This window comes from Sturnus vulgaris, chromosome 8 (assembly GCF_052056855.1).
Source record: "Sturnus vulgaris isolate bStuVul1 chromosome 8, bStuVul1.hap1, whole genome shotgun sequence".
In the NCBI taxonomy this organism is placed as follows: Eukaryota; Metazoa; Chordata; class Aves; order Passeriformes; family Sturnidae; genus Sturnus; species Sturnus vulgaris.
This window is the reverse complement of record NC_142250.1, coordinates 2921387-2945389: the sequence shown is the minus strand read 5'-3', so window position 1 is coordinate 2945389 and position 24003 is coordinate 2921387. Positions and strand designations below refer to the sequence as shown.

General features: G+C 46.5%; 1 protein-coding gene and 1 long non-coding RNA gene across 10 annotated transcripts in view; one reads left to right on the top strand and one right to left on the bottom strand.

Moving 5' to 3' along the window:
- Window positions 1–6305, top strand: part of LOC148222936 (uncharacterized) — an 18122-nt gene extending 11817 nt beyond the window's left edge. For 4 of the 6 annotated variants that reach the window (XR_015804983.1, XR_015804984.1, XR_015804979.1 and 1 more), the window contains 2 exons: window positions 1698–1794; window positions 3885–4035. This is a non-coding gene — a long non-coding RNA (uncharacterized LOC148222936). Of the gene's footprint in view, window positions 1–1697; window positions 1795–3884; window positions 4036–5824 lie in introns of those variants that run through there. The other 2 variants (XR_015804980.1, XR_015804982.1) reach the window with 2 other exon arrangements.
- P4HA1 (prolyl 4-hydroxylase subunit alpha 1) overlaps window positions 1–24003 on the bottom strand; it is a 25638-nt gene extending 1635 nt beyond the window's left edge. The window contains exons 1-12 of one of the 4 annotated variants that reach the window (XM_014882240.2): window positions 23905–24003; window positions 18682–18790; window positions 17784–17880; window positions 15855–16006; window positions 15014–15151; window positions 13027–13266; window positions 12037–12227; window positions 11353–11529; window positions 8637–8707; window positions 2562–2661; window positions 1556–1609; window positions 339–404 (exon numbers count right to left, since the gene is read on the bottom strand). In XM_014882240.2, coding sequence (XP_014737726.1) covers window positions 339–404; window positions 1556–1609; window positions 2562–2661; window positions 8637–8707; window positions 11353–11529; window positions 12037–12227; window positions 13027–13266; window positions 15014–15151; window positions 15855–16006; window positions 17784–17880; window positions 18682–18769 — 1374 coding nt within the window. In that variant the 5' untranslated portion in view covers window positions 18770–18790; window positions 23905–24003. Of the gene's footprint in view, window positions 1–338; window positions 1495–1555; window positions 1610–2561; window positions 2662–7526; window positions 7598–8636; window positions 8708–11352; window positions 11530–12036; window positions 12228–13026; window positions 13267–15013; window positions 15152–15854; window positions 16007–17783; window positions 17881–18681; window positions 18791–23904 lie in introns of those variants that run through there. The other 3 variants (XM_014882243.2, XR_015804978.1, XM_088168568.1) reach the window with 3 other exon arrangements.

Genomic DNA, 24003 nt, shown 5'->3' with positions numbered 1-24003 from the left:
AGGCCAAACCCCCTCTGTTCCCAGTGCAGTCCCAGCCTTGTCCCTCCCACTCGAGTGTTAAGGCAGTGAACATGCTGTAAATACTGATGCAGACACAAAAATAAACAGGCAGGCAAATAATTTAAGCCAATGCTCAAATCTGGGGGGGAAAACCTTCCTTAGGACATATGGAAGAGGCACAAAGTCTGGGTAAGAAGACCCCCCATATGTATTACCCCAAAGTTAAGGCTGCTTCATTTGCAAGTCCCTTCAGTAAAAAAGGGATGAAATAAAAACAGAATTAAATCCTTCCATGGTATAGAATATGCAATGACAGATGGCAGAAACGTATCACTTACATAAAACAACCAAGTAGCAATTCTGTTGCCTGTTCCCAATTCCTTAAAAGCATCTGGCTCATCTTTCTGTGAACAAAAGCAGGCAGATTCCATCAGCGTTTCTTTTTGGTTGCTGAGAGCAGCCAATGACACACAGCTGCTGCGCCAGCAGCACACAACAGACTCATGCAGAGGAATTAATCCAACCCCTCGATTTGGAAGGAGGGGAGGAATGCAATAGGAGTGAATCTATTAATTTAAATAAACCAGGCACTTTGAAATTCTGTAGGAGAGGGAGGGAGGGCATTAAGCCCAGATTTCTAATGGGTAAGAACAACTGTGCTGTCTGAGGCTGAGTCTATAAATCCTCCTCACAGCAAACTGAATTATTTAATTACACTCATCCCCCTTGTCCCTGGCAGCAGCCAGGGCAGCTCTCAGTCCCAGGGTCAGCTGGGACACTTCCCTGCCACACTCCACTTTGGATTCCAGCTGGGAAGCAGGGAGGAAGCCTCAGTGACAAACCAGGCAACTGAGAGGTGCTCAGCACTCGACTTACAAGAATGGACTTTGTTTTGATACCAACTTCTGTCACACCTCTGTTTTTAAACCCAGCCCCTGTGAGCAGAATTTGTGTGCACTGAAATTCCAGCAATTACTCCAGGAAACAACCCCAGTGCTTCCAAACAAAACCTGTTAATCGGTTGCAATGCCTTAGAGCAGGTGCTTACAGAGCAGAGATCCTGATTCAGAGTTGGTGGCTGTCATTGGCAGGGTAAAGGTTAATCTGAAGGGGTTAAACCACACAGAATGATGCCCAGTAAATAACCAACTGAAATTCAGCAGTCTGCAATTTAAACTGGAATAAAACAGGTGGGGAATTTAAATCCAATTTAAAAATTAAGGACAGTGAGATAAGACTTGTTCCAGTTGTCTGCTGGCATTCAGCTTACAGGTAGTAACCTCCACAGGTTCAGCTGGTGGTTTAGAGGGCTTTCTCCACGGACATGGATTAGCAAAGTGGAAGAGCTAAAATTTAATACACATTGAAGAACAGAGAGTGTGCCCCAGCCCAGAGGCCCAGGCTTCACCAGGTCTAGCTCCTCTCCAGCTCTTTACTTGCCCGTGCAAAGTCAAAGTGGGGCTCATACTGTCCTCCCACTCCATAATTTGCCACCTGAAAAAGAGAAACACAGCGCTTGTGAAGAAGAAAGGGGTGAAAACAAAACAGGACTTACCCTTCCAAAATCAAAATGAGGCTCATACTGGCCTCCTACGCCGTAGTTGGCTACCTACAGTGGAAGGAGAAGCACAGGATCTAGTAAATCAGTCTTTATTGTACCCAGGCAAGAGTTTGACTGTCAGCTACAACCTTTGCAGAGATGAAATGTAAACACCAAGCCCCAGGAAATGTCAAGCCTCTGTCAGCAACAGGAGCACATCCAAGACTGGCACTGCAGGATGCAGTGTGCTCCAGGTAAGGAATCTGGTGCTTCCCAGGGCACAAAAGCATTTTTCTTCTACAGAAAACTTCTCAGCCTCTCTTCAAAACATTATCATGATGCTTTTGCATCCTCGAATTTAAACCACTTTTTGACCTGAATCTGACTGTGTCAATAGAGACAGTTCCCTGTCCTTCTTGCCAATTTGCTATAAAAAGATGACCTCAATTTTGGACCAGATCCTTGGCCATTTTATCACCAGGATCCTTGACAGAGTGGCAAGGAGCACAGCAGGTTTCAGAAGTACTTTGTGGGTGTCCTGCTTTCTAGGTACTTGTGCTCTGCTCACAGTCAGGGAGGCAGCTGCTCATTTAAAGGCCTCAAGCAAATAAACAAAAGCACTTCTAAATTACAGTTTACTCAAGTTACACATGCAGCCAGTGTTTCCCACACATCCCAGGGACACCAGACACACTGGTGGCCTTCCCTGAGCACCAGTCAGGCTAAACTTTTCACTGCCTCCAACAGCAGCAAAGTTTGGAGGATCTACAGCCATGAAACTCTGTTTATTTGTCTAAATAAAAGGGAATTACACATCCGGAGTTTCACTTATCACCATTTCCTTTCAGAAAAAGCCATTTCACACTCAACAGCTGCTCTGCAAAGACAACTTTTTCTTCCCCTCTGTCAATAAGTAAATAAATACAGTTTTTTGGCTACCCCACCTGAGCAAGCACAAGCCATCCACCATGCTGAAATGGTGACTGGCACCCAGCACCAAGCCCGTGCTGCTGCCACTCACCTGCAGCTCCTCTGCTGTGGAGACATCCAGCCCTGTCAGGTCCTGGATCCTGGTGTTGATGCGGGACACCACCGGGCTCTCGTAGCCCGAGAGCCACGCGCTGGGGAGGGGACAGTTAGTGACACACGACAGCAACAGCCAGCACAGCAGCAACACTTGGAACGGGAGATTGGCTTTGAGGGCTTGTCAAGGATTTGGTAGCATGACCAGAAGTATTTCCAGGGAGTTACAAAACCCTGAATTTAATGAATGTGTTTCCTAGAAAGAGCAATTCCAGCAGTGCTTTAAGGGAGCTCGATAACCAAGGGCCTGAATTCCCACACTGGGCTGAATGAAGTTGTTTTTTAAACCAGGCACACCCAGTTTTGCTCTTACCCCACTCCCAACAGCTCATTCAGCCCCTTGGGGTGATGCATTTTGAAGCAGGATTGGGGACAGGAACAGATGATTTACTGTATTTGGAACTTGGCTCCCCTAAATGTCACACACTTCCAGGCCGGCACTCTGGGATCTGCCCTTTCTCATCACTTACCCCTGCAGTGTTACTAAGAATCATTCTGAAAATTATCAAATAATGCATTAAATTGAACAATTGCTATCAGAGCAGCCTATTATAAATCTGGTATTCAGCACATGCTTTGGGTACACAATGATTTTTAAGTGAGGCAAAAACCCAAACTACCCCCTCTCTTTTTCAAATGTGGAAGGTCAGCCCCAGTTCCAAAGGCATCTTTCAAAACGTTTGCCTCCTACTGTGTATTAGAGTTTTTCCATATCTGCTCCCTGTTGCTGCTTTACTCATCCCATGCCAGCCACTCCACCTTCATTTTACCCTGGCAGCCCACTGCACTAATATGGGTGATAATATTGATTATTTGGGACTCCTTTCCCCCCCTTTTTTGGCAGGAAAATGGAGACAGCTATCTTTTTTCTTCTAGCAGCTGACTCAGCCTCTGGGCTCAGCAGTGCTTCCTGCTGGACAGAAATCCCTGTGCCCAGAGCCCAGCTGGAAACTAGAATCAGCAGCATCCATGTATTTTTACTCAAATCAACCTTCACATCTATACTAAATTAAGTTTTTCTTTGATTTGTGTTTAAAAGAAACAGCAAATCCCCAAATACTTTGCCTGGGAGGAGCAGTAGCATGACACATGACACAAGGCACTGACACAGGTTACAGAATCTCTACGAGCATTTTTTTAAATGACCATTGAACTATGAAATAAAAGAAAACTTTTTCAAGACAGACATGCACAAACCTATCCACTGCTGAACACTTGTTAGTACAAGGAGGTGTTACAACACAGCCTGCTTTGATTTCAGGTGGCAGAAGAATGCTAAGACATGGAGATGAAACATTTACCAAACAAAAATCCCCAAAAGCAGCCATGCTACACAGCCATGGTGACCAGGTAATGCTCACAAGCTGCCCCAACCTCACGTTTAGGGCACAAGAAGAGCCCCAAGATACCCAGCAACTTCAGTGTAGGCTCTCCCTGCCTCTGTCCAGTCTGTTAATAAAGGAAAAAAAACCAAAGAAAACAACCCAAAGGACGAAAAGCCCAAGCATTCTTGCTCTGTTGGTTATTGAGAGTGGCAATGAATGCTTCACCAGGGAGAATACTGCAGCCTTTCAGGAAGGGGAGTACTGTATGTATTTAAAAATAAAAATTAACTGCCTCAACATACAAAGAAAGCCTATGAAAGGTGGAGGAACAGGGAATTGAAACCATATTCCAAGTGCCAGCCTGTCTGCTGGGTGCTGAGCAAAACCACAGGGAGGCCTGGAGTGCTGCATTTACAGGGGAATTTAACCCTGGAGTTGTCATGAAAGCTGCATCCATGGCTTTGCCTGGTCACAGAATATTCCAGCTGCCCCACATTCCTTCCTCTGGTGCTGTCCCAGCTTGGTCCCTTGCTGATAAGTCTCTGCCTCATTCAAAACACTTTCTTCACACAAAGTTGGCTTTTTTTTTTTCCTGCTCTTGTCTATCAAAAATAAAGACTCCCTTGACCAGTGGTGCAGGAGATGCAGCATTAACAGCCTTAAACATGCTCAGCAGTTTGTTTTCTTTTAATATTTACACACTTCCAGATTCATTGCATTCTGTCCTATTTTTGACCAGCTGCCACCTCTGAGTCCATGATGAGCCCTAACAAAAAAAGGGAAAATTCCTGGGAAGCCACAGGCAGGGCAGTTCAAAGTACCACTGATTTAGTTACAGAGGATTTGGTATTTCCTTAATAACCACTACACAACTGCCCCAGTTCCCTACCACACAAGTCTGGTGTTTTGCTGACCCACTTGGCTTTGTAAAAAGCCATCTCTGAACTGTTATAAAGATTTAATGCTTCCATTAGCATGCTGAATTCAAAACTGGGGGGCTTTTAACAACTTTTATATGTACTGGAATCAAGAAATGGCTCAGGGTTGAGAGAGACTTTCAAGCTCATCCTATTCTACCCCCTGCCATGGGCAGGGACACCTTTCCACTAGACCAGGCTGCTGTAAGCCCCATCCAACCTGGCCTGGGACACTGCCAGGGATCCAGGGGCAGCCACAAAACATCCCATATTCCTCCTTCTTATAATTCTGTGGAGGCACATTAGAGATTTTGAATGGCATGATGCTTCTACACAGAAATCATTTAAAGACTAAGCAGTACATTAAGGAAAAGCCAGACATTTCTCAGGAGCTAATGAAGGCACAAGAGAGCATCCCCCCCAAAAAAATCTCATCTCCTCAGCTGCACTGGTCAGTGTAGAAGACATTACATCCCAACACTACCTGTGTAAGCCACTGGCCACAAAACACTGGCATTTGTTTTTAAAAGCCCTCTAAGCCACACTTGGTGTGCAGAAAAATACCAGCAGAGACACAACAGGGAGTGAAGTGAGTAAAAGCCCAGCCTGGTATTTCTGAAATGGAAACTTTTACCATGACGTGCTGCAAGCTCTTGCTGCCTGCTGGGAGGAGAGAGAAGAGGCAAAAGGCAGTTTTTATCTGTAAAAGCAGTGTGTGAGTGGGTGGGTTTATCCTGGAGCTGCACACACAGCTCCCTGGTGCTGGCAAGGTGCCCCCCTTCACTGAGCTGCCACGTCCCACCCAGGGAACAGTAGCTCTCTCAGAGACAGGAATGCTGTAATTGAGGAGGGCATGTGCCGGGAAGGAATGTTGGGAGGGGGGAAAGCAGTCATCTATTAAAAATTAAAAAAAAAAAAAAAAAAAAAAATGAAGTGAGCTTTTTTTTTTTGGTTTTCAGGAGCAATGATTCATCCAGAATCCAAACCAGCTCAAGCAGCTCCAAGGGAAAGATGTTTCTGGCAGTGCAGGAGAGCAGCAGGAACAGCACAGGCCCTCTAAATCAGGTTTGTGGGGGTGGCTTCTGCCTCCTACTCCACGTTTAGGTGTCAAGTTCTCTTGCAAAGTCCATACCCATCCTGCAAATCTGCACGCAGAGGAAGGCAAAGGCAAGGGGAAGCAGGAGAAGGGCAGTCCTGCTCCACCCCTTTGAGGCTATTCCTACCCTCAAAAAATGGCCTTCCCCAACTTCTTGGATGTGTCTCTACAATTTTAATTCCAGTTTCCAGTGAGATACTGAATTAAAAAACTTAGCTCAGTAAAATGTGATTTTAGTCTGAGAGTTCCTTGGGTACATTGGAAGTCTCACCATGCCACATTTTTAAGCACCAAATCTCACTAAGAATTTAAGGGTCTCATTCCCCAGGCTCTATCCTGTTTTTTTAAATTGGCCTTTAATGGTGGGTGCTGCCTTGTACTATTTTTTTCTGACTGTGACATCTGCACTACCTCAGGGAATAACACTTCCTACTAATGAAAAATCACAAGTCAAAAAGAGTTATTTCACTAAGCCTTATCTGCTTAAATAGGGACCAATTATGCATCCCAATTTCCATCAGTAATCTGGTCACTTTCTCCAACTCCCATCATTAGCACATCAAGTTTGACACGAGGGGATGTTCAAATGGATGAAGGAGTTTCCTCAGTAAATACTCCAGAGCTGTCTGGCACAGAGGACCCCAAAGGTGAATAAATGAAGCCCCAAAAAACACAGTGACAAATAACCAAGATAGGCAAGACATGGACAGACTTGAACATTAAAAACAAGAAATAAAAATTAAATGCAACACATGTCCAATAGGAAGATGAATGTTTCTAAAGTCCCTCTGTAGGGGCAGTTTTAAGGAGCAAACAAATAGGAGCTTCCCATTTTCCAGAGGATTCCCACTATCTGTGTGTGCCAAAGAGCACATAGACCTACATGCTGCCAAGGTGTGAGGCATAAAAAAAAAGTTTTCAACTTGCCACTAGAATGGCCTTAAGGACCTTGGCTCCAGTGGTTTTCCAGTTTCCCTGAGACTTACCATTCCTCAATCAATCACCTTCCTGTGATCCCAGATTTGGAAGCACTTTTACCTCTCTGAAGAAATTCACAGCTAACTAAAAGCCCTTCAGCTCCAGGCCATTCCAAGGTCAGAATTCCAAGTTCAGGATTTGTTTAAAGCAGCTGAAAGAACACTGGGTTTCCATTTGAGCATCAACTATGTTCCACCATGGAAATCCCTTAAAATCACCATCTAGCTTTACTGGGCAGGAATCACAGCAGCTCCTAGCTCTAGGCAGGCGTGGACACTGAAGCTGAGGAGCAGAGGTGAGGCAGGAAGGTGCCCCCATTGCACTGGGTGCCAGCAGAGCCCCATGCCCACGTTTAGTATGTTAGTCACAGCACACAAGCCATGCTCAGCCACAGAGGGCACTTCCACCTTGGAATGCCACCACTGACAGCCAATCTCTGCTTCAGCAGACCCCAGGCTTTGTTATGTGACAGCTCAGCTTGCTTTGAAAGGAAGGCCGAGGAATAAGGAAAGTTACTCAAAATTCTTGCCCACATTCAGCACAGCCCCTGGACACACTTCCTCAGCCAAGGAATCCCTTCCCCTTACCTCTTAGAGACTCTGTAATGTGCTGTGGTCAGTTTCCCAGTCTCAGGGTCATGAACAGTAGCACGGCTCAGCTACAAAAAGAGAAAGGACAAGGCTTACCCACCTTGCAGGCTGCTTTTTGGCCAAGCCCCAGGTGTTTGAAAGGGTTCCGATTGGTCCGGATGCGATGCTCGCATATTAGCAATGGTTGGAAGGGCAACACAAGCTGCAGCTGCCATGTCCAAATCACAACAAATTGGTTGGAATAATTTGGTTAGATTGTCCTTTCACTTTTTTCCTCCCTTTATTGTTTTTCCTTTTTTTTTTTTTTGTGTGTGTGTTTAAAAATCAAGATTTTCTACAAGTAATTTATGATGCTGAGTTTCCCAGACAATTCCTCCTCACCCAGAAGTTTTAACTCCTCCCAGAATTTTGGCTCAGTGCTGATGGCCTGTGCAGCCAATCTTTAATTACCACAGCTAAAACCAGGGGAGGGCAGGCAGGGGCAGGTGGTTTCTTTCAGATCCAGCCAATTTTGGAAAGCACTGGCTAAATTCAGCACTTGTAGCACTTAATGGACAAGCTGAAAAGAACCAGGAGCCCAGTGGAAGCGAGCCTGTGTTCTGCCAGGTTTATATCAGGCAGGAGGTAAAGGAGCCCAGCTGGGAGTGTGGGATTATCCTGGACAAGGAGATGTGTGTCTGTGTGCACAGCAAGGGCCTGAAACATTTCTTACACCTATTAAGGCACTTCGAGGTCTGCTACATTTTCCAAAGAAAGGGAAGACAATTCTTGGTTGTAAGAAGAGCAAGGGGGAAGGAACGTAGAGATTAAAAACAAAAACCAGATTTTACTGAAGGTTTTGTGGCATCTTGTATTTCTCACACTGACTGCACTTGAAAAAACAGACTTGAGGAGGCAACCAAAAAGGAAAGAACAAATCAAAACACGCCCCCAGAACTTCCAGCTGAAGGGAAAGACTGAGAAACTCAGCAGTACCAGCCTGTTACAGATCTGCATGGAATCACAAGGTGGACTACAAAGTCTTCAGCCCACCTCTGGTTTCCTCAGAATGAGCAGGATGTACACACTCATGACAGGCCCAAAACCTCTGGCATAGAGCTCTCTTACCTTTTGCTAATTCTGTAATGTGCCGTCTCCAAGGCTCCCGTTATGGGGTTTGAAATGGTGGCTCGCCTCAGCTGTGAAGCGAACCATCAGAAGTTGCATTACAAGCACAATCTGCATCCCAGCAATCCGACCATTCAGAAGCCTGGGCTGGAGGGGACAATGCCACCGAGCCGCCACCGCCCCGGCACCGTGCCCTGCTCTGCCTGCCACCCGGGGCTGCAGGGCCAGGGGAACCAGGGGCAGGCTGCAGCTTCACTAAAACAAAGGTTTGTTTCCTGATTGGTTTTTTTAAGGTTTTCCACAAGACCTCTTTCCATATCTGCAGCAACAACAGTTGTCCGAATAAAGCAAACTACGGCAGCCTGGATTTCATTTGTACTGAAATGCCCTGGGAGCAGCACTGCTGTGGCACGTGGACAAGTGGTGCTTTGTCACACTGTCCTGCCCCTGGATGAAGAGTTTGACAGGTAGATTGAATCCAGGCAGCACCATAAGCCAAAGGTGAATAAACCAATTCCTTTTCGGTCCTTCCTCTACCAAAAGCAGCACTGAGCTCCTCTGAGCTCTCACAAACTTCTGCTTCACCCATGGTCACATTTCCACAGAGTGGCTCAAGGCTTTCCTTTCCCTCTGCTGTGCTCCATTTACTCCGTGCCTTCCCATCTGTGTTAATATTCCAACTCAGAACCTCAACACGTGCCCTTTAACTCGGTTCATGTACTACCAGACACTCTCCACCACTCATCACTGGAAAGGCTGAGATGCAGATCCCAAATTCTGCAAAAGACACAATGCCATGCCAACTGTCCAAACAATCAGAAGCATTTCTGCACTGCTAAAATTAACCAAACAAGCCAAGGCCTCTCCATACCTACTGACAAGAAAAGATACTGGGAGCTCCCAGCATGCTGCCTCTCCTCTCCTCCCATGCTGACACATTAAAAACCAAGGCACAAATTACAATTCCAGTGAGACTCCGGAGCTGAATAATGAGGCATCATCCTGCCAGCACGGCAGAAGGCTGGGCACAGATCAGCCAGCACTGTCTCTTCCCAGAGGATGGCAGCATCTCGAGCAGCAGGAAGGAGGAGATGACCTTTAGGTCTCCAAGAACAAAATCCTTTTGCTGCTGAACCAGGCAAGGCCTCAGCCACAGGGAATATGGGAAGAGTAACTGCATACAGATGCTCCTGCCATAAAGGTCTCCAAGTCTTTGCCATGAGCCGAGTGTTTGACAGGAAAACAGCGACCTCAGCAAGTTCACAGCTTGCAGTCACACATTTACAGTTTTTCTACTCTGTAAAGGAGTGCTCTGGTCACATTCCACAGGTGTGGAATGCATCATGCATGAGCAAAGGAGCTCCAACAGCTCCAGACCAGCAATGGGGGCTCTGATTTTCAGCAAAGCTGCCTGGCAGGGCAGCAGGAGGAGATGCCTCACAGGTACATGCAGGGAAAAGCTTACACTTCCTGCTTACGGCCCAGAAACCTCAGAAGAGAATCACAGAATCACTGAGGTTGGAGAAGACCTCCAAGATAATCAAATCCAACCTCTGATCCATCCCCACCTTGCCATCCAGCCCAGAGCACTGAGTGCCATGTCCAGTCATTCCTTGGACACCTCCAGGGATGGTGACCCTGCCACCTCCCTGGGCAGGCCCTGCAAATGCCTGACAAACTCTTCAATTTGAAGAAATTCCTCCCAATCTTCTACACCTCAGGCTTCAGGGAGCTTTAAGATTCCCTTCAGGCTCCCTGGTAGGCCAAGGACAGCCTCACTGCCCAGGTACAACCACAGCTGCTCTACCTTGCAGCAGGCCAAGCCAGCAGCTTCTCCTGCACTGAATGATCTCATTCCCCTCATCTCTATCTGCTCAGCTCATTCTGGACAAAAAGCCATTGAGGCCAAAAGGAAAGGAAAAAAACCAGGAAAATTACATTTCTACAAGTTTAAGTCTTAGTTTAGAATGGACGGAAAAATTAATTAACTTAACTAACTATATCTTCAATGTGCATTTGCAGATGCAGAGTTGCACCAACTGGATACAGAAAGCAACTCCATCAGTTTGCTGCTTGCCTTGGACACTCCAGACAGTGGAGCTGCCCTGGCTTATTCCTCACTGAGAAACAAGAACCTTTGCATCCAGTATCTCAAAGAGGGTTGATGAGCCACCATCATCAATAAGAAGGCAAAATCCACCAACTAAGTTCTGTCCTCTTAAAGTTATTTCATCTGTAGGCAGCTTCCAAGCCTGGGAGACAAGCCAGTCTTATACCAAAATGGAGAACACAACCATTCTTTCTCATCTATCCAATCAGGTGGCATTCCAGGACCAGAGGAATGGCTGCCTTTCCCTTCCAGACTTGGAAAGGAAAACAACAAAAGCAGAAAACCAAACAAGTCAGGAATACTCCAGTACACCCTCATTGCTTTATGTTTGTTTTCTGTTGGAGAACGCTCTCCTCCTCATCTGAGCCAGCTGAAATTGTGTCTGCTGGAAGAGCCTGACAATCCTGCACTGCTGTGACCTGGCTCCAGTCAGCACAGAGAATTCCCAGCTTTTCCCTGTCTCCATGGGGTGTCACCGAGAGCTGGAAAGTGAAGCAAGCGAGGTGTGAGCACACCACTGCACTCCAGAGGAGGGAGCCAGGCACACTCACACCAAATCCACGTGGAATTTAGGATTCCAAAGGCAAGGAAATGTAAAGCATTTACCCTGGGCTTTGCCAGCTCCTTCACAGTCTCGATCTCCTCGTCAGAGATGATGTCCAGGAATCGCACGATGCGGGGCTTGTCCCACTCATCCTCCTGCTTGACGGGGCCCAGGATGTATCTGGGGTTCCTGTTCCCATCGTAGTAACGGCAGAAGAGCCTCTTCTGCCTCCGGGGAGTCTGCAAGGGAGGCACAGCAAGGGGGGGGAATCAGGGAACTCCCAGGGACATCGGTATCTCCAAGCACAGAACACAACAAACAATTTGTTCTCCCCAGCCGCTTATGTGAGAGGTTAAAGAGATGAATTCAGTTTGAGAAGCCAGTGCTGTCTGCACATTAACGTTGCTGTGCAACACTTCAGCAAGCATTGCTTTACACAGCCATACTAAGAAAATTTTCTGGCTAAAAAAACCACCCCTTATTTAATTCTGTCTGTAACTCCGGACTTCCAGCATCCTTATTCAATTAATGACACTGATGGAGCAGACCCAAGACAGCCAGCAGTGCCTGGGGCAGCGTTACTTTCTGTCTACTGCACAGGCTGAAACAGGGAAGAAATCCAACACAAGATCCTCAACTCTGCACACTCATCCAGCTGCTCTAACAACTTCCTTGCTTGCACACCACACACAAATTCCTGACATTGTTCGGTTTCAAACATTTGAGAACAGTCTACTCCACTTTACCATTTTGAGCCCCTCCCCACGGCACAGCATTTCGTACTTCCTTCTCTCGGGCAGGTAATCCTTTTTCTTAACCTCAGTTTCCTTCTCCTGCTGCTCCTCTGAATCCGTGCTGGACTTATTTGCTTCTTTTTCTTTAGCCATGATGTATTCAAAGTATTTCATGTTGCCGTTTGCTCTTTGATGTTCAGGGTCTAGGGACAGAGAAACAGACAGGGATCACTGGCAGGTTTCCAGTCCCTGAGGAATCATCCAGAAGTGGTTATTCACAAAAGCAAAAGGAAACAGAAACAACCCTGACTGCAAACAGGGCTCTCAGCACTGAGGGAAGATGTTTGGCCACTTTAACCCATCTCACTAGAGAGGGAGAGACAAAGGAGTAGGACGGGGAGAGAGCTGGGACAGCACAAATGGCTGTAAAGCTAAAAATTCCCTGGTGGGATTTAAAATTTCTGGTGACAAAGCTTTTTAACTTACAGAATTAGCTTCAGTTCTTTATTAAGTGGATCTCAGTAGCTTTTGCTATGTTAGGGTTAGTTCTGAGCTCCGTGGAGCATCCATTACACAGTCAGTCAGTGAAGTATTTACAAAAGAGTAAACATTTTCACTTTTCATGAAACAAACTCTTATCTCACTGTCCTGTATTCCACGTCTCTTGTTTTTACAAGTGTTTCAGCTTCAGCATGCTGAATTTGTATTTAAATCACTTGCAGAGATTTCAGTATCACCAATTTAGTTTCAATTTCGTTAGTTTTGGTTTTGCCTCTACCTAAGGGGAAGCAATCTCAACCCAGAAAGCAAAATGTAGAGAACCAGATTTCAGACAGGTAAAGAGCCAGAAGCCAACAGTGCTGGGAGGCAGAAAACCCTTCAGTACAAAGGAGCAAACCCCCATCTAAAATGTAAAAATGCACTTGACAAAAGCACAGATCCCAGGCAAGCCTGCACTCCCCAGGACAAAGCCAGGCAGAGCTGTGTCCCTGTGCCCCATACCCAGCTCCAGGAGGCGCCTGGTGAGTGCCATGGCCTTGCCCAGGTCCCCCTGCTGATAGACTGCATAGCTCAGGTAGTCCAGGATGTAAACTTTGTCTGCAGAGGACACTTCTCCCTCATCCAGCTGCTTCAGGGCTTGCTCCATCCACAGCTCTGTGTGGTAGTAGTCAGCCTCTGTGTAGGCAATCTTGCCCAGCTCAAAGCAATCTTCAGCTGTTAGGAAGGATTTGTGCTTCACACCTGGGTATTTAAAACAAAACAGAGTTTACACAGGGCTCCAGGCCAGTCCTCCAAGAAATATTTGAGTTATTTCTCATTCCTCACAGCAGGGTTTTACTTCTGTTCTCCCACAGCTCCCTCCTGCAGTAGCTGCTTGTTGAAGTCTCTAAAGCCTATAAATCCTTGGCACACAAGGAACACTCAGATGCAGCTTTCCACTGCCAGAATACCAGCGAAGAGCTAAATGTCTCAGCCACTGGTGAAAAATTAAATTAAACAAACCTTCCTTCCTCAAAACCCCAACCACTTCCAGCAGGAGCAAAAATAAGCCAAATTTGAAGCTTCAGAGCTCTTGTTTTCAAGGACATCACATTATCACTTTCAAAATTTTACTGAACCACGACTTGTTAGTGACAACTTGGTGGGGGAGGAAAAGGAAAACATCAGGGAGTAAATTCCCAGCTGCTTGGGATTTTTTCAAGTCAGTCATTTTTAGAAACATTTTAAGTGACCTCTGAAAGATTAAAGCAGTAGTAGGCAAATTACAGATTCCTGTTTTTTGCCTCTGGAAATACAGGCCCTATGAAAAACCAAATCTAAGCTTATAAAAGGGAAACGGGCCCCGCCACTGTTACAGCTAAAATTACATCCCTGATTACATCTTAATCCATTCTGAGTTTCTAACAGCAGATCTTCAGTGCTCAAATAGGGCAATTATTCTGCTGTTCATTCCTGCTCCCTCCCTGAACACCTTGTGCCCACCCTGTGATGGGCAGCAACTGCAGCTTCCTGAGCCTGAATCTGCAAACTCTCAAAGGACACAAAGATCTGGCAGTAGCTGAGATTCTGGACCAAAAACTCCCTGAGAGTGAAGAAAAGGAGCACAAACAAGTGACCACATGGGAAGTTCCTCTCTGGAGCTCTCCAGAGTCCAAACTATTCCCTTTTATCCTCCAGAACTTCCAGGTTCTGCCATTACATTTCACTGTACACACAGTCTGGTCAGCTCATGGCTTCAAAAGATGCAAAACTGCACCTTGCATTTCTGTGCTGTTTGAAGAAAACTGCAATAAGCTGCTCATTGCATTAGGAGGAATCTGTAGGTCCTTAACCAAACCCAAGAGCAAGGTTATACATCATAACACATAAAGCCAATTACCCTTAATTTTATTAGGCATCTGACCACAATGAGCACTTGCAAAAACACAGATGGATTGTACAGAGCTGATGTTTTGCCAGCTGGCACAGGACTGTTTTTGAACAGAGGAAACAAGGAAGACTGAGCAGAGAAAGTTTTCTGACCAAAAAAAAAAAAAAAAAAAAAAGAAGTTGTGTCTTCTCCTGCACAGAGCAACCTTTTAAAGATCAGCTCAGGCAATGCCACAGAGGCTCAGGTCTGTGTGTGCACCATCTCCTGCTCTTCAGTTTATACAGTCCCTGAAGTTTAAGCTCAAAGGAACTTGTTAAAATGCATTAAGCTGTGCAGAAAAAAAACAGGCATCTACCAGTGCAACACAAGGGCAAACCCTCACCCAGACAAGATTTCATTGCCATTGATTTTTATTAAAAACTATTAACACTAAATTATCTTACCATAGCTAAAAGAAAGATGCAGACTTCAACCAAAAAAACCCTTTTTTTTCCATTCATTTTAGCCAGCTCAAACCCCTTCCTAATGGCTGAGCAGTTAAACAAGGTGGAACAGAGCAAAGGATTTGTAATCAGGACATTTAGGAAATGCAAAATAACAACCATGGGTGGCTCTCACCTGGCAGGTTCCCTCTTGAGAGGGTGTCTGTGTCCAGGTTGTAGGTGTCCTGGAGCCTCAGGAGGGCCTTGGCTGCACCAGTCTGATCCTCATCATTGGGGAAGAACTGCCTCTGGATTGTCATGTTGGAGATAAAACCTGGGAAGGAAGGACAGGGAAACACGTGGTCACCTCTGTCATGGGAATTGTATGAACTCCCTGCTCCAGGGAAAGCCAAAATCCACCTTCACACAAGTCTGAACTGAACTCACAGCACAGGCTGCACAGTTTGCATTTGGTTTGGGGTTTTTTAAAAGAAAGCAAACGAAAAAAATCAAAAATAAACATTTTTATTTTTTTTTACCCCACTCATTCAGAAGGGCTTAAAACACACTGGTGCAGATTTCTGGCTGGCAGGTGCAGAGCCTTTTCTGTTGCCATTTTCAGTCCCTCTCACGGCAACAGGGAAGCTGAGTGTGCTGAATCCTTATCAGAGACTAATCCTGGGTCTTTCTTAAAGCTCTGCTTTCTAATAATTCCTTGCTACAAACCTCCACCTGGTATTAATCAGCTGTTGAGAATCTCACAAGTCTAATATAACCATCCTGGCTTTCTTTTGCTAAGTGTCTTTCACAGTCAACTATTTTATGTCCTGTTCCTTGCTAAAGAGCTTCCACTCTTGCTGGAGAAAAGAGGCAGCAATTAAGTGTTTACTGCACTAATTCAGATTAGTTCCACAAATGCTCAGTCTCAAAAGCAGATTTGCAAATCTAACTCAAGCCCTGGCATGTGTGAAAGGCAACAGCCCAGTAGCTGCAGTGAGGCTGTGATGCTGGTTCCTGCTGCAGGCACACACACTCACCATCTGACATGTCCTTGAGGACCAGGCTCTCCAGCTCACCCCACTCTGTGTTGAGCCTTTTCATCAGCTTGAATGCGTTGACAGGATGGCCCAAAAACCCCTCTGGGTCTTTGGTGGCAGTATCTGTCAGCTGATCCAGCTTCTCTGCCCATCTATAATGAAAATATTCATTAAAGCCTCACAGAGGGAAGTCTGCTGGTGTGCTACAGAACTGATTGCAAACTACTCAAATGTCTTCACTAAATAAACAGCCAATGGAAATGGCAAGCTTTTGCATTATCTATATTTAGAGCTCTTCTAAAAGGAAGAAAAAGGGCTACTTCCTTTTCTTTTATTAAGTCCTCTTCCTCAGCTGCAGCCCATATCTTGTGCTGCTCTTGCAGTCCTTCCTGGAGCCCTGCTGAAGGAACTCCTTCCTACAAGCCCCAAAAGTGCCAGCACTTCCATTATGAGCTGTATCATGCAGGACTGATCAAAACCAAAGCTTTACCCACATTTTCAATATTTCAAATGCCCCTTTTCCCCTCTAAGGCTTACAAAAAGGCAGTTCAATGCTTGTCTCAAATTATTTTAGGTTTAGAGACACACACACATCTGTGAGGTGCCCCTTGCCTCTCACCACAAAGCTCCTTTCCATGCTGCAAGCTTGGATGAAGAAACGTGTATACTCCCAAATGAGGAGCCCAGACCCAGTTTCTGGTGCTGCAGCTCCAACTCAAGCTTCTCTAAGTACCACGAGTCATTCACAACCCCAACGTGCCCCAAAACAAGCACAGCTTTCAAAAAAACCAAAACCAGATCTACAACATGAAGACGTGCAACAACACCCTGCAATCAGGATAAATTGATGTTGAAGAGCCACACCCCACAGAGAGTCCTGAACAAGAAAGCAAATCCAGAATGTGTAGCCTGGAGGGAACCCTGCCCATGAGTTGGGAGTTCCTTTTGTCCCGGGATCTGCTTTGCCTGAATGGAATCCAGAGGCTTTACCTGAGGCAGGGAGGCGTTCACAGCTCTTAGAGGTGCCTCTGGCTGCTTTTGCTCTTCCCACACTGTTCCTGATTGTTTTCCTGCACCCTGACAGTCCCTGGGTGGGTTCTCCCAGCAGCCACACCAGTGAGGGGCTCCCTCCAAACCAGAGGTGCTGCTGGGGACCCACTCCAGCTCACACCAAGCCAAAAAGACTGAAGAAAACAACCTCAAACTCTTGAAGTTGGTTTCTCCAGTCTTTGAAACCAACTTCAAACTGTGCCTTCACACTGGGGTCAAACCCTCCCTGCATTTCCCACTGCAGGACCAGCTCCCAATACCCTCCAGGTGCCAACAAACAACGCTGCCATTTTTCCCCCAGGTCCTTTAATAGTGCTGTGCCACTCATTTAAACTCTCCATTTGTATCTCACAGGAGATACAATGAAACCAGAGCTGCACCAGTTCTGCAACAAGTTGTGTTTCCACATTTTTGGATGCCCAACTGGCACATTCCCATGTTAATTTGTAGCCATGAAAAATTTACTTGTAACAATCCCAACCTGGATTTTAAGTGACAAAGAAGGATCTTTCTTCCCCGATGGTGAACACCAGAAAATAATACACAAAGGCTAAAATAAAACCAACTCCTCCATCTAGAACTGTTTCAACACCCTCAAGGCAGATTTAGACATTTCTGAAAGCATCCTGTTTAGTGATAAAACATGTTTTTCTAGCTGTGATAAAATCTGACATATTGGGCTCTGCTCCTCACATGGTCAGGTCTTTTCTTATTTATACACCAAGCAGTGCTGAAAGAGAACAGCACCAGCAAAACCTGCTGCTTTAAGCTTTGCCCCAGAGGAAAAATTCCACAAATTTAATCAGCCTTAAGGAAGCACTTTTTGCACAAAGGTGGACTCAAATGATTGACCATTAGCATTATCACAGCGATGCTTACTTTTTGATCTGCTCCAGCTTGCTTTCCTCTGCCTTGATGTAATCTTTGAGTGACACGACCAGATCTTTTTCTGTATTAATTAAGTCTGTCATATGACCTAGAAAAAAATGAGTTTGGTGAGTCAAGGAGAAAGACAAACCCCTGAGAATGAAAACTTCCTCTTTTCTACTTTCTCCCTTCCCCAAAGTCCTTCTACATTTACTTAAACAACCCTGAAGGAACAGCTGAGTAAGGCCTATTTTTTTTGTTTTTTTTGAAGGAGAAAATCTCCTGCTTGACCAAGCTTGTTACCATGGAAATTAATGCAATACTGCATATTTATTATTAGAACTAATTTAGGATTCATTTGGAAAAGGAAATAGTTTGCCACAGAGTAATCTTTCATCCAAGCATACATAATGTAGAGCAAACAAAGGGAAAGCTACAGATACACAAAAAGCCTTCATGTTTGATACACAGCACTAATCCAGGGCTTTATTTTTAAGATTATATCCATGACTTCAAGGGGTCTCTGGTATTAAAAACTGCTGAAGTGGTCCAGCACAAAGGGATGCAGTGCCCCACCAGAACCCAAGGGTGAATCCAGACTTATTGCACCATTATGCACACTTGGCAGCTGCACCACCTCCTTCTACATGAGTGCAGCACCAAAATTCTGCTTCAATTCCAATCCTCCTAAGAATAAATGGTGACTACAAGGCCTAGCCTGGGTCATTAGACTACCCCTGGACTGACTTCAAACCAGTTCCTCCCCAAAGAAAAGCCAATAACAGGGCAAGAACTAGGAAGTGGGTTTAGTCCTGTACCAATTAGGGCCTTGGATGATTAACCCATTGTTGTAGAGTGATTTTTGAGGGCTGTCAAAGAAGTCTTTTGGCTACACCAAAGCAAGCCTCACCAATGGAAGTGAAGAAGTCCGTGTGGGCACAAGAGAAAGGCAGCAGGAACCCCAGGGCTAGGGCACACCAAACCTTCTTAAATGCCATTGCTGTCACCTCACCACACACCTGTGAGAGAAACACAGAACAGGTGAAAATCCCTGCTCACCAGAGATGAATGCACCTTCAGAAGAGGCAGCTCAGTCTCTTGGGGCTGCAGCACCCTGACACCTTGAGCAGCTCTCACAGACTGGGTCCCTCCTGCTGACTTTTATACCTGCCTCGTGTGGCAAGAGAAGAAAGAACGGCTCAGGGACAAGGTGTTCACCAACACTCTTCTTTCTGGTGTCTAAGTCATGCTGCAGGTAGAGCTGCTTTGCAAAAAGCACTGAAAAAACCCCCACAAATTTAAAATCGTCATTATCAAGTTCATCCGCTCAATGGGGAAAAAAAGTTTCCTTTTTTCAGTCAGAAAGATGCCAGTGGAACAGGTCTGAATGAAACCTCTACAGGAGCAGTCCAGGGAAGGAATTGTGTGCACACTCCTGCTGCCACCATGCAGCCAAGCTCCACACCTGACACAAAAAGCTGCTCTGTCTGTCCCTGCATCCTGGCTAAGCCCATGGCAGGCTCACAGGCAGTGCTTTCTGCAGGGCCAGCTGCCAAGCTCCCAGCCTTTCAGGATCCTGATCCCTTCAGCAGCCCAGCATTGCCTGGTTCCTGCATACTTTAGGAGTAATTATACTGTCGTGGAATTCACAAGGTTTGCTTTTTTATCCCCCCCCCCCCCCCCGCCCCAAACAAAAGCTTAAGCTCAAACTCTCTCTTCAGTATCTGCTCAGAAAAAAAAAAAAAGAACTCCAGTGCCTAGACTAACAGGAATTGGTTTATAACTCTTCCAACAGCACAACCAATGAAGGAAAAAAGCAACAAGCTCAGCTACAAGGTACTTTGGCCTATTTAGGGAAGAAAGCAGAATAACTTTAACCAAGCAAACAACATGGACCCAGGTGTGGTATTCACACAGCGAATGTGCAAACAATCAGGGAAGTTCAAAAGTTGCACCCAAATAAAAACCATCCCAAGTGTGGGTGGTGGTGATAACAGGGTTAATAATCTGCACCTCCAGAGTGCAGGATCTCTCCTCATGCTGCTCATACCTGGGGGTCAGGAGGCAGCTCCTCCCTGTCCTTTCCACCTCCAGCACTGCAGGAGAGGCGCTGGGGTTTGGATTTCCTCTGTTGGACAGGACAAGCTCAGCTCCACTGGCACCAACAGCAACAACAGGAAACTCACACGAGCCCAGAAAAGCAGCACAACCTCCAGCTCTTGTAAACCACCCAAAAAATCTGTGTGACCACAACTGAAGGGCCGATGCATTCTGGCACATCACAACTCGTTTTCTGCCCGTGAAAGTGAGAATTTGCAGAGAGAAGGCTGGAGCCCCCCTTTTCCCCTTACCAATTCTCTAAAGCAGCAGCCCTTCTGCCCACAGCAGCCTTCCTCACCTCTTCCTCCTCACAGGCAGCCAACAAGACTGTTTCAAGCATAGCTAATAAAACCCCAGTGATATCCACCTCCACTCTCACTGAAAACACCACTCAGCTCCTATGTCACCCTGCAGAAAGCCAAGTGCCTCCTGCTCCTTCAGCACTCGAGCCAATACATCTGTGAATCAGTGACAAAGCACAAACAGCTTTACTACAGCCATAAATATTTGCCAATTTTATCAGTACTGGGAATGCACTGAGCTATTTGTTTACTGCACTCAGTGAAACACAAGAGAAGCTTCAGAAAGTTTCCTTTCTCACTATTAATCAAGATGAAACTTTCAAAAGCACAAAGAAAAATCAACAAACAAAACCACCGAAAAGATGAAGAAAACCATTTTCCTCTCCACCTACTGCTCTCAGTGCAGTGTTCCATCTTGTTTTCCCTCTTCTCCAGCTGCCTTTGCAGCCTGCTCCAAACACTGTTGCAACCCTTTTTCCCACCTCCTTATCTCCACAGGCACACAGCAGGAATGGCTGGCGACAGCCACAAAAATGCCACCAGGGCAATAATAAGGAGGTAAAAACGCAAAGTTTCTCACACTTAGGCACTAGAAGAAACTGGGTCTCCTATTCTTGGAAGAATTCCAGAAGGAGCAGAGTTTTCCAACCACTGCAGCAGGATCAGCCACAGGCTCCCAAATCAAAGAAAACACAGCTCAGCTCATATAGAGGCTGGAAATCTCCTGGACTCACAGGCTGCCAAATAAGTAGGCTTTAATTTCTTCCCGTTGGTGACATGAAGTAAAACAAGATGAAAATCCTCTCTCTATTATTCCTGTCAGTCTCGCCCTCCCCCTCAGCCGTGTCCCACAAATTGAGCATCTCGGGGAGGAGGGGATCACTGCCCACGCTGAGATGTGGGATCCAGCTGACAGCTCCAACACGGGAGCTTCCTGCCTCTCCCTGGAACGTGCACTGAGTGAGCCTGAAACAGCAAAACGTGGCAGAGCAGAAAACGTGATGGGGGCAAGGAGAAGGGATAGTAAAGAGCAAAGAAACGCAGGGACAGAAGGGAAATAAAGCAGCAAGCAGAGCAATGGCACTGCCAAGCGAGCACAGGATTCTCTGAGCACACAACAAACACCATTGCAACCAGAGGGTTTTTTTTTTTTCTGAGGACTTCCCAAGAGTTCAGCTCTGCTTTACAAGATGCAAGCAGACATGTGAAGACAGCTGCAGAGTGACACAAACCTCATCACAACCAAGGTCTCACTGCTCAGTGGCCAAAGACTGAGGATGCTCATTAGCCAAGTCTCCTCATTGCCAACTCCAGGCTCCCAAATGCTTACCAGGATTCAGAAAACAGGATAAAAAATGGAAATTGAGGGGGTACTTCAACATGGAATTCCAAACCAGCTTCTTTATTTAGGTAAGAAGGAACTGGCCTGCTCAAGATAGAGTTTTGTCTCCTGACCCTGCAGTGGACTCCATCACCAAGATCCTCCTCAACTTTTGAATTAAAGATGGATCCATTCTCTCACAATCCTTACTGGACTCCCCATGTATGTAAAAATAATAATAAAACTCCTTGACCAGTTAAGCTGAGCTTAGGGGAAATGGAGAAGATGGGACCAGAAGCTCACTGCCTTAACCCTCTCCTGTGTCAAGGACAACCCAAGTTACAGTCTCATGACACAATGTGACCAAAAATACTACTGAAAAGGAAAGAACTTTCCCAAAATAAGTATTAAGAACATTTAGCTGTCATCATTGCTTAAAGGTCTCACAGGACAGAAGCACCAGGATCCAGTTCCCAAGTCCTCTAGCACGCTTAAAGGCTGTTTTAAAGTTAAGATCCAAGCAATGAGAAAAGAAAGGTTTTCTACAATTGCTGCCATCAAAAGAACAGGGGGTGCTTTAGGCATCCTTTAATGACAGTTATAACCTTTCATATATATGAGAAGTATAATGACATAAAAAGAGAGGAGAATCAATTTCAAAGTCAAGTAGGGTGTTCTGTCTATCATTTACTACCAAGTTGAAGACAAGGTTCACAGCTGAATATAGAGCAGATGTGTTTGTACAGAGATTTGAACGCAGGGAACTGAAGCGAGTTCTCCCTTGATTTCCCCCAGACTGAATGGACACAGCCCTCAGAGCCCACTTGTTTTAACTTCCCAGAACAAAGAACACTGGGGATGAAATAGAGCAATTATCTTATTAGACACAACAGGCAGGAGGTTTTCCTTCTGTTCAAGGATTAGCTGAGCATCTACAGACACACAGAATGCTTTCAGATATTGAGAGCGATTATAAAGGAAGCAGGACGATGCCAATGATCAGCTGGGTTTTTCCAGAGAGTACATTCTTTTAAAGAAAAAAAGATTTTCTTATCTATATCAACCTCAGCACGAAGGCATGGTTTTCCTGCTATAAACCTCTTTATCCTCACTCCTTCCATTTCAGTTTGTCAAACTGCACCAGGCACTTTGCACTCCACGTGCAAGCCCCAAAAAACACAGCTCTAAACGCTATGGAACATTCATTATGGAATAACATTTAAATCTGCACAGGTCAGAGAGGTGGCTTGGGGGAGGAACGCGAAGAGAATGAAAGTTCATCAGCGCTGGTTGTGTCAGCACATATTTCAGAAGCAACGCAGAGTACCCCGGGTCAAATCAGTTTGCTCCAAGGCATTAAAATGTAGCCAGCAATGGTCTGAGAGCAGCAGCGGGTGTAGAGCAGTAGGACAGGGAACAATCCCAGTCCCCAAAGGCAGATCTCTGCTTCCCAGACATGCCAGGAACTCATTACCTTTACTTTCCGCCCCGGGCAGAGCACTGTCTGCATCCCGAGCCAACAGCCCCGGGCGCTGCATTTATTTACCTACTGTAACCGAGTAAATAAATGCTCCTTTCATTCACTAAAACCTCGAGCGCTGAACCTTTACTCATTAAGTAGGCGAACACTTCAGCACTCTGCATTCTACTCTCACTAAACCCAGCAGGGGAAAAAAAAAATAGTGAAACTGAACGCTGGGCAGTCCCGAAGGATCTTCCCTCTAGGAGCAGCCAGCTTTCCAGGTAAACTGGAGGATTTATTCTGAGTACATGTGGCATTTATTATATTCACCAGCATGCTCAAGGCTCCAGGTCCCAGTTTCGTCCCATCAAAACATCTACTGGATGCAAAGTAAAGGTAAAGGTGGATGCAAAATTCCACGCAGAGCAGCTGGCAGAGCCCAACGCGGAGCAGCAGAGAGGGGAACCAGGACAAGCCCCGCTCCCCGCGGTACAATCCCTGCACTCGGCTTACACCGAGTAACTTTCCATCCCTCGCAGCGCGGAGCCACGAGGCAGCTCCAGCTTTGCCGGGACCCCACCTGCGCCAGCGGAGGGCAGGGGATGGGACCGAGCCCGGCCGGGGGGGGACAACTCCCAGCGGCAGGAACGGGAGGAGGAGGAGGAGGAGAGGGAGGCGGCTGTGTTTAGTCTGCCAGCCGCGGGGAAGCCGGCGCGGCGGCGCCCTCCCGCCCCCCTCCGGAGACCGCCGGCTCCCGTTACGTAAGGCCCGGGAGCCCCGGGACACCGGTGCCTCGCCGCGGGGAAGGCGGCGGAGCGCTGCCACGTATCGCCCCCACCCACTGCCGCCCTCACAGCAGCTACACAGCCCCGCGGCTCTCTTCACCATAACTCACCCGCCCAGCCACCCCCAGGGCCGGCGGGACGGGGCGGGGCAGACAGGCCTCACCTGAGCACTGAGGGGCGGCTGGGCGGGGTCGACACCAGAGCTCCGCGCTCTGCCCGGGGGCTTCACCGACTGAGCGCGCCCGGCCCCGCCGCGCCTCTT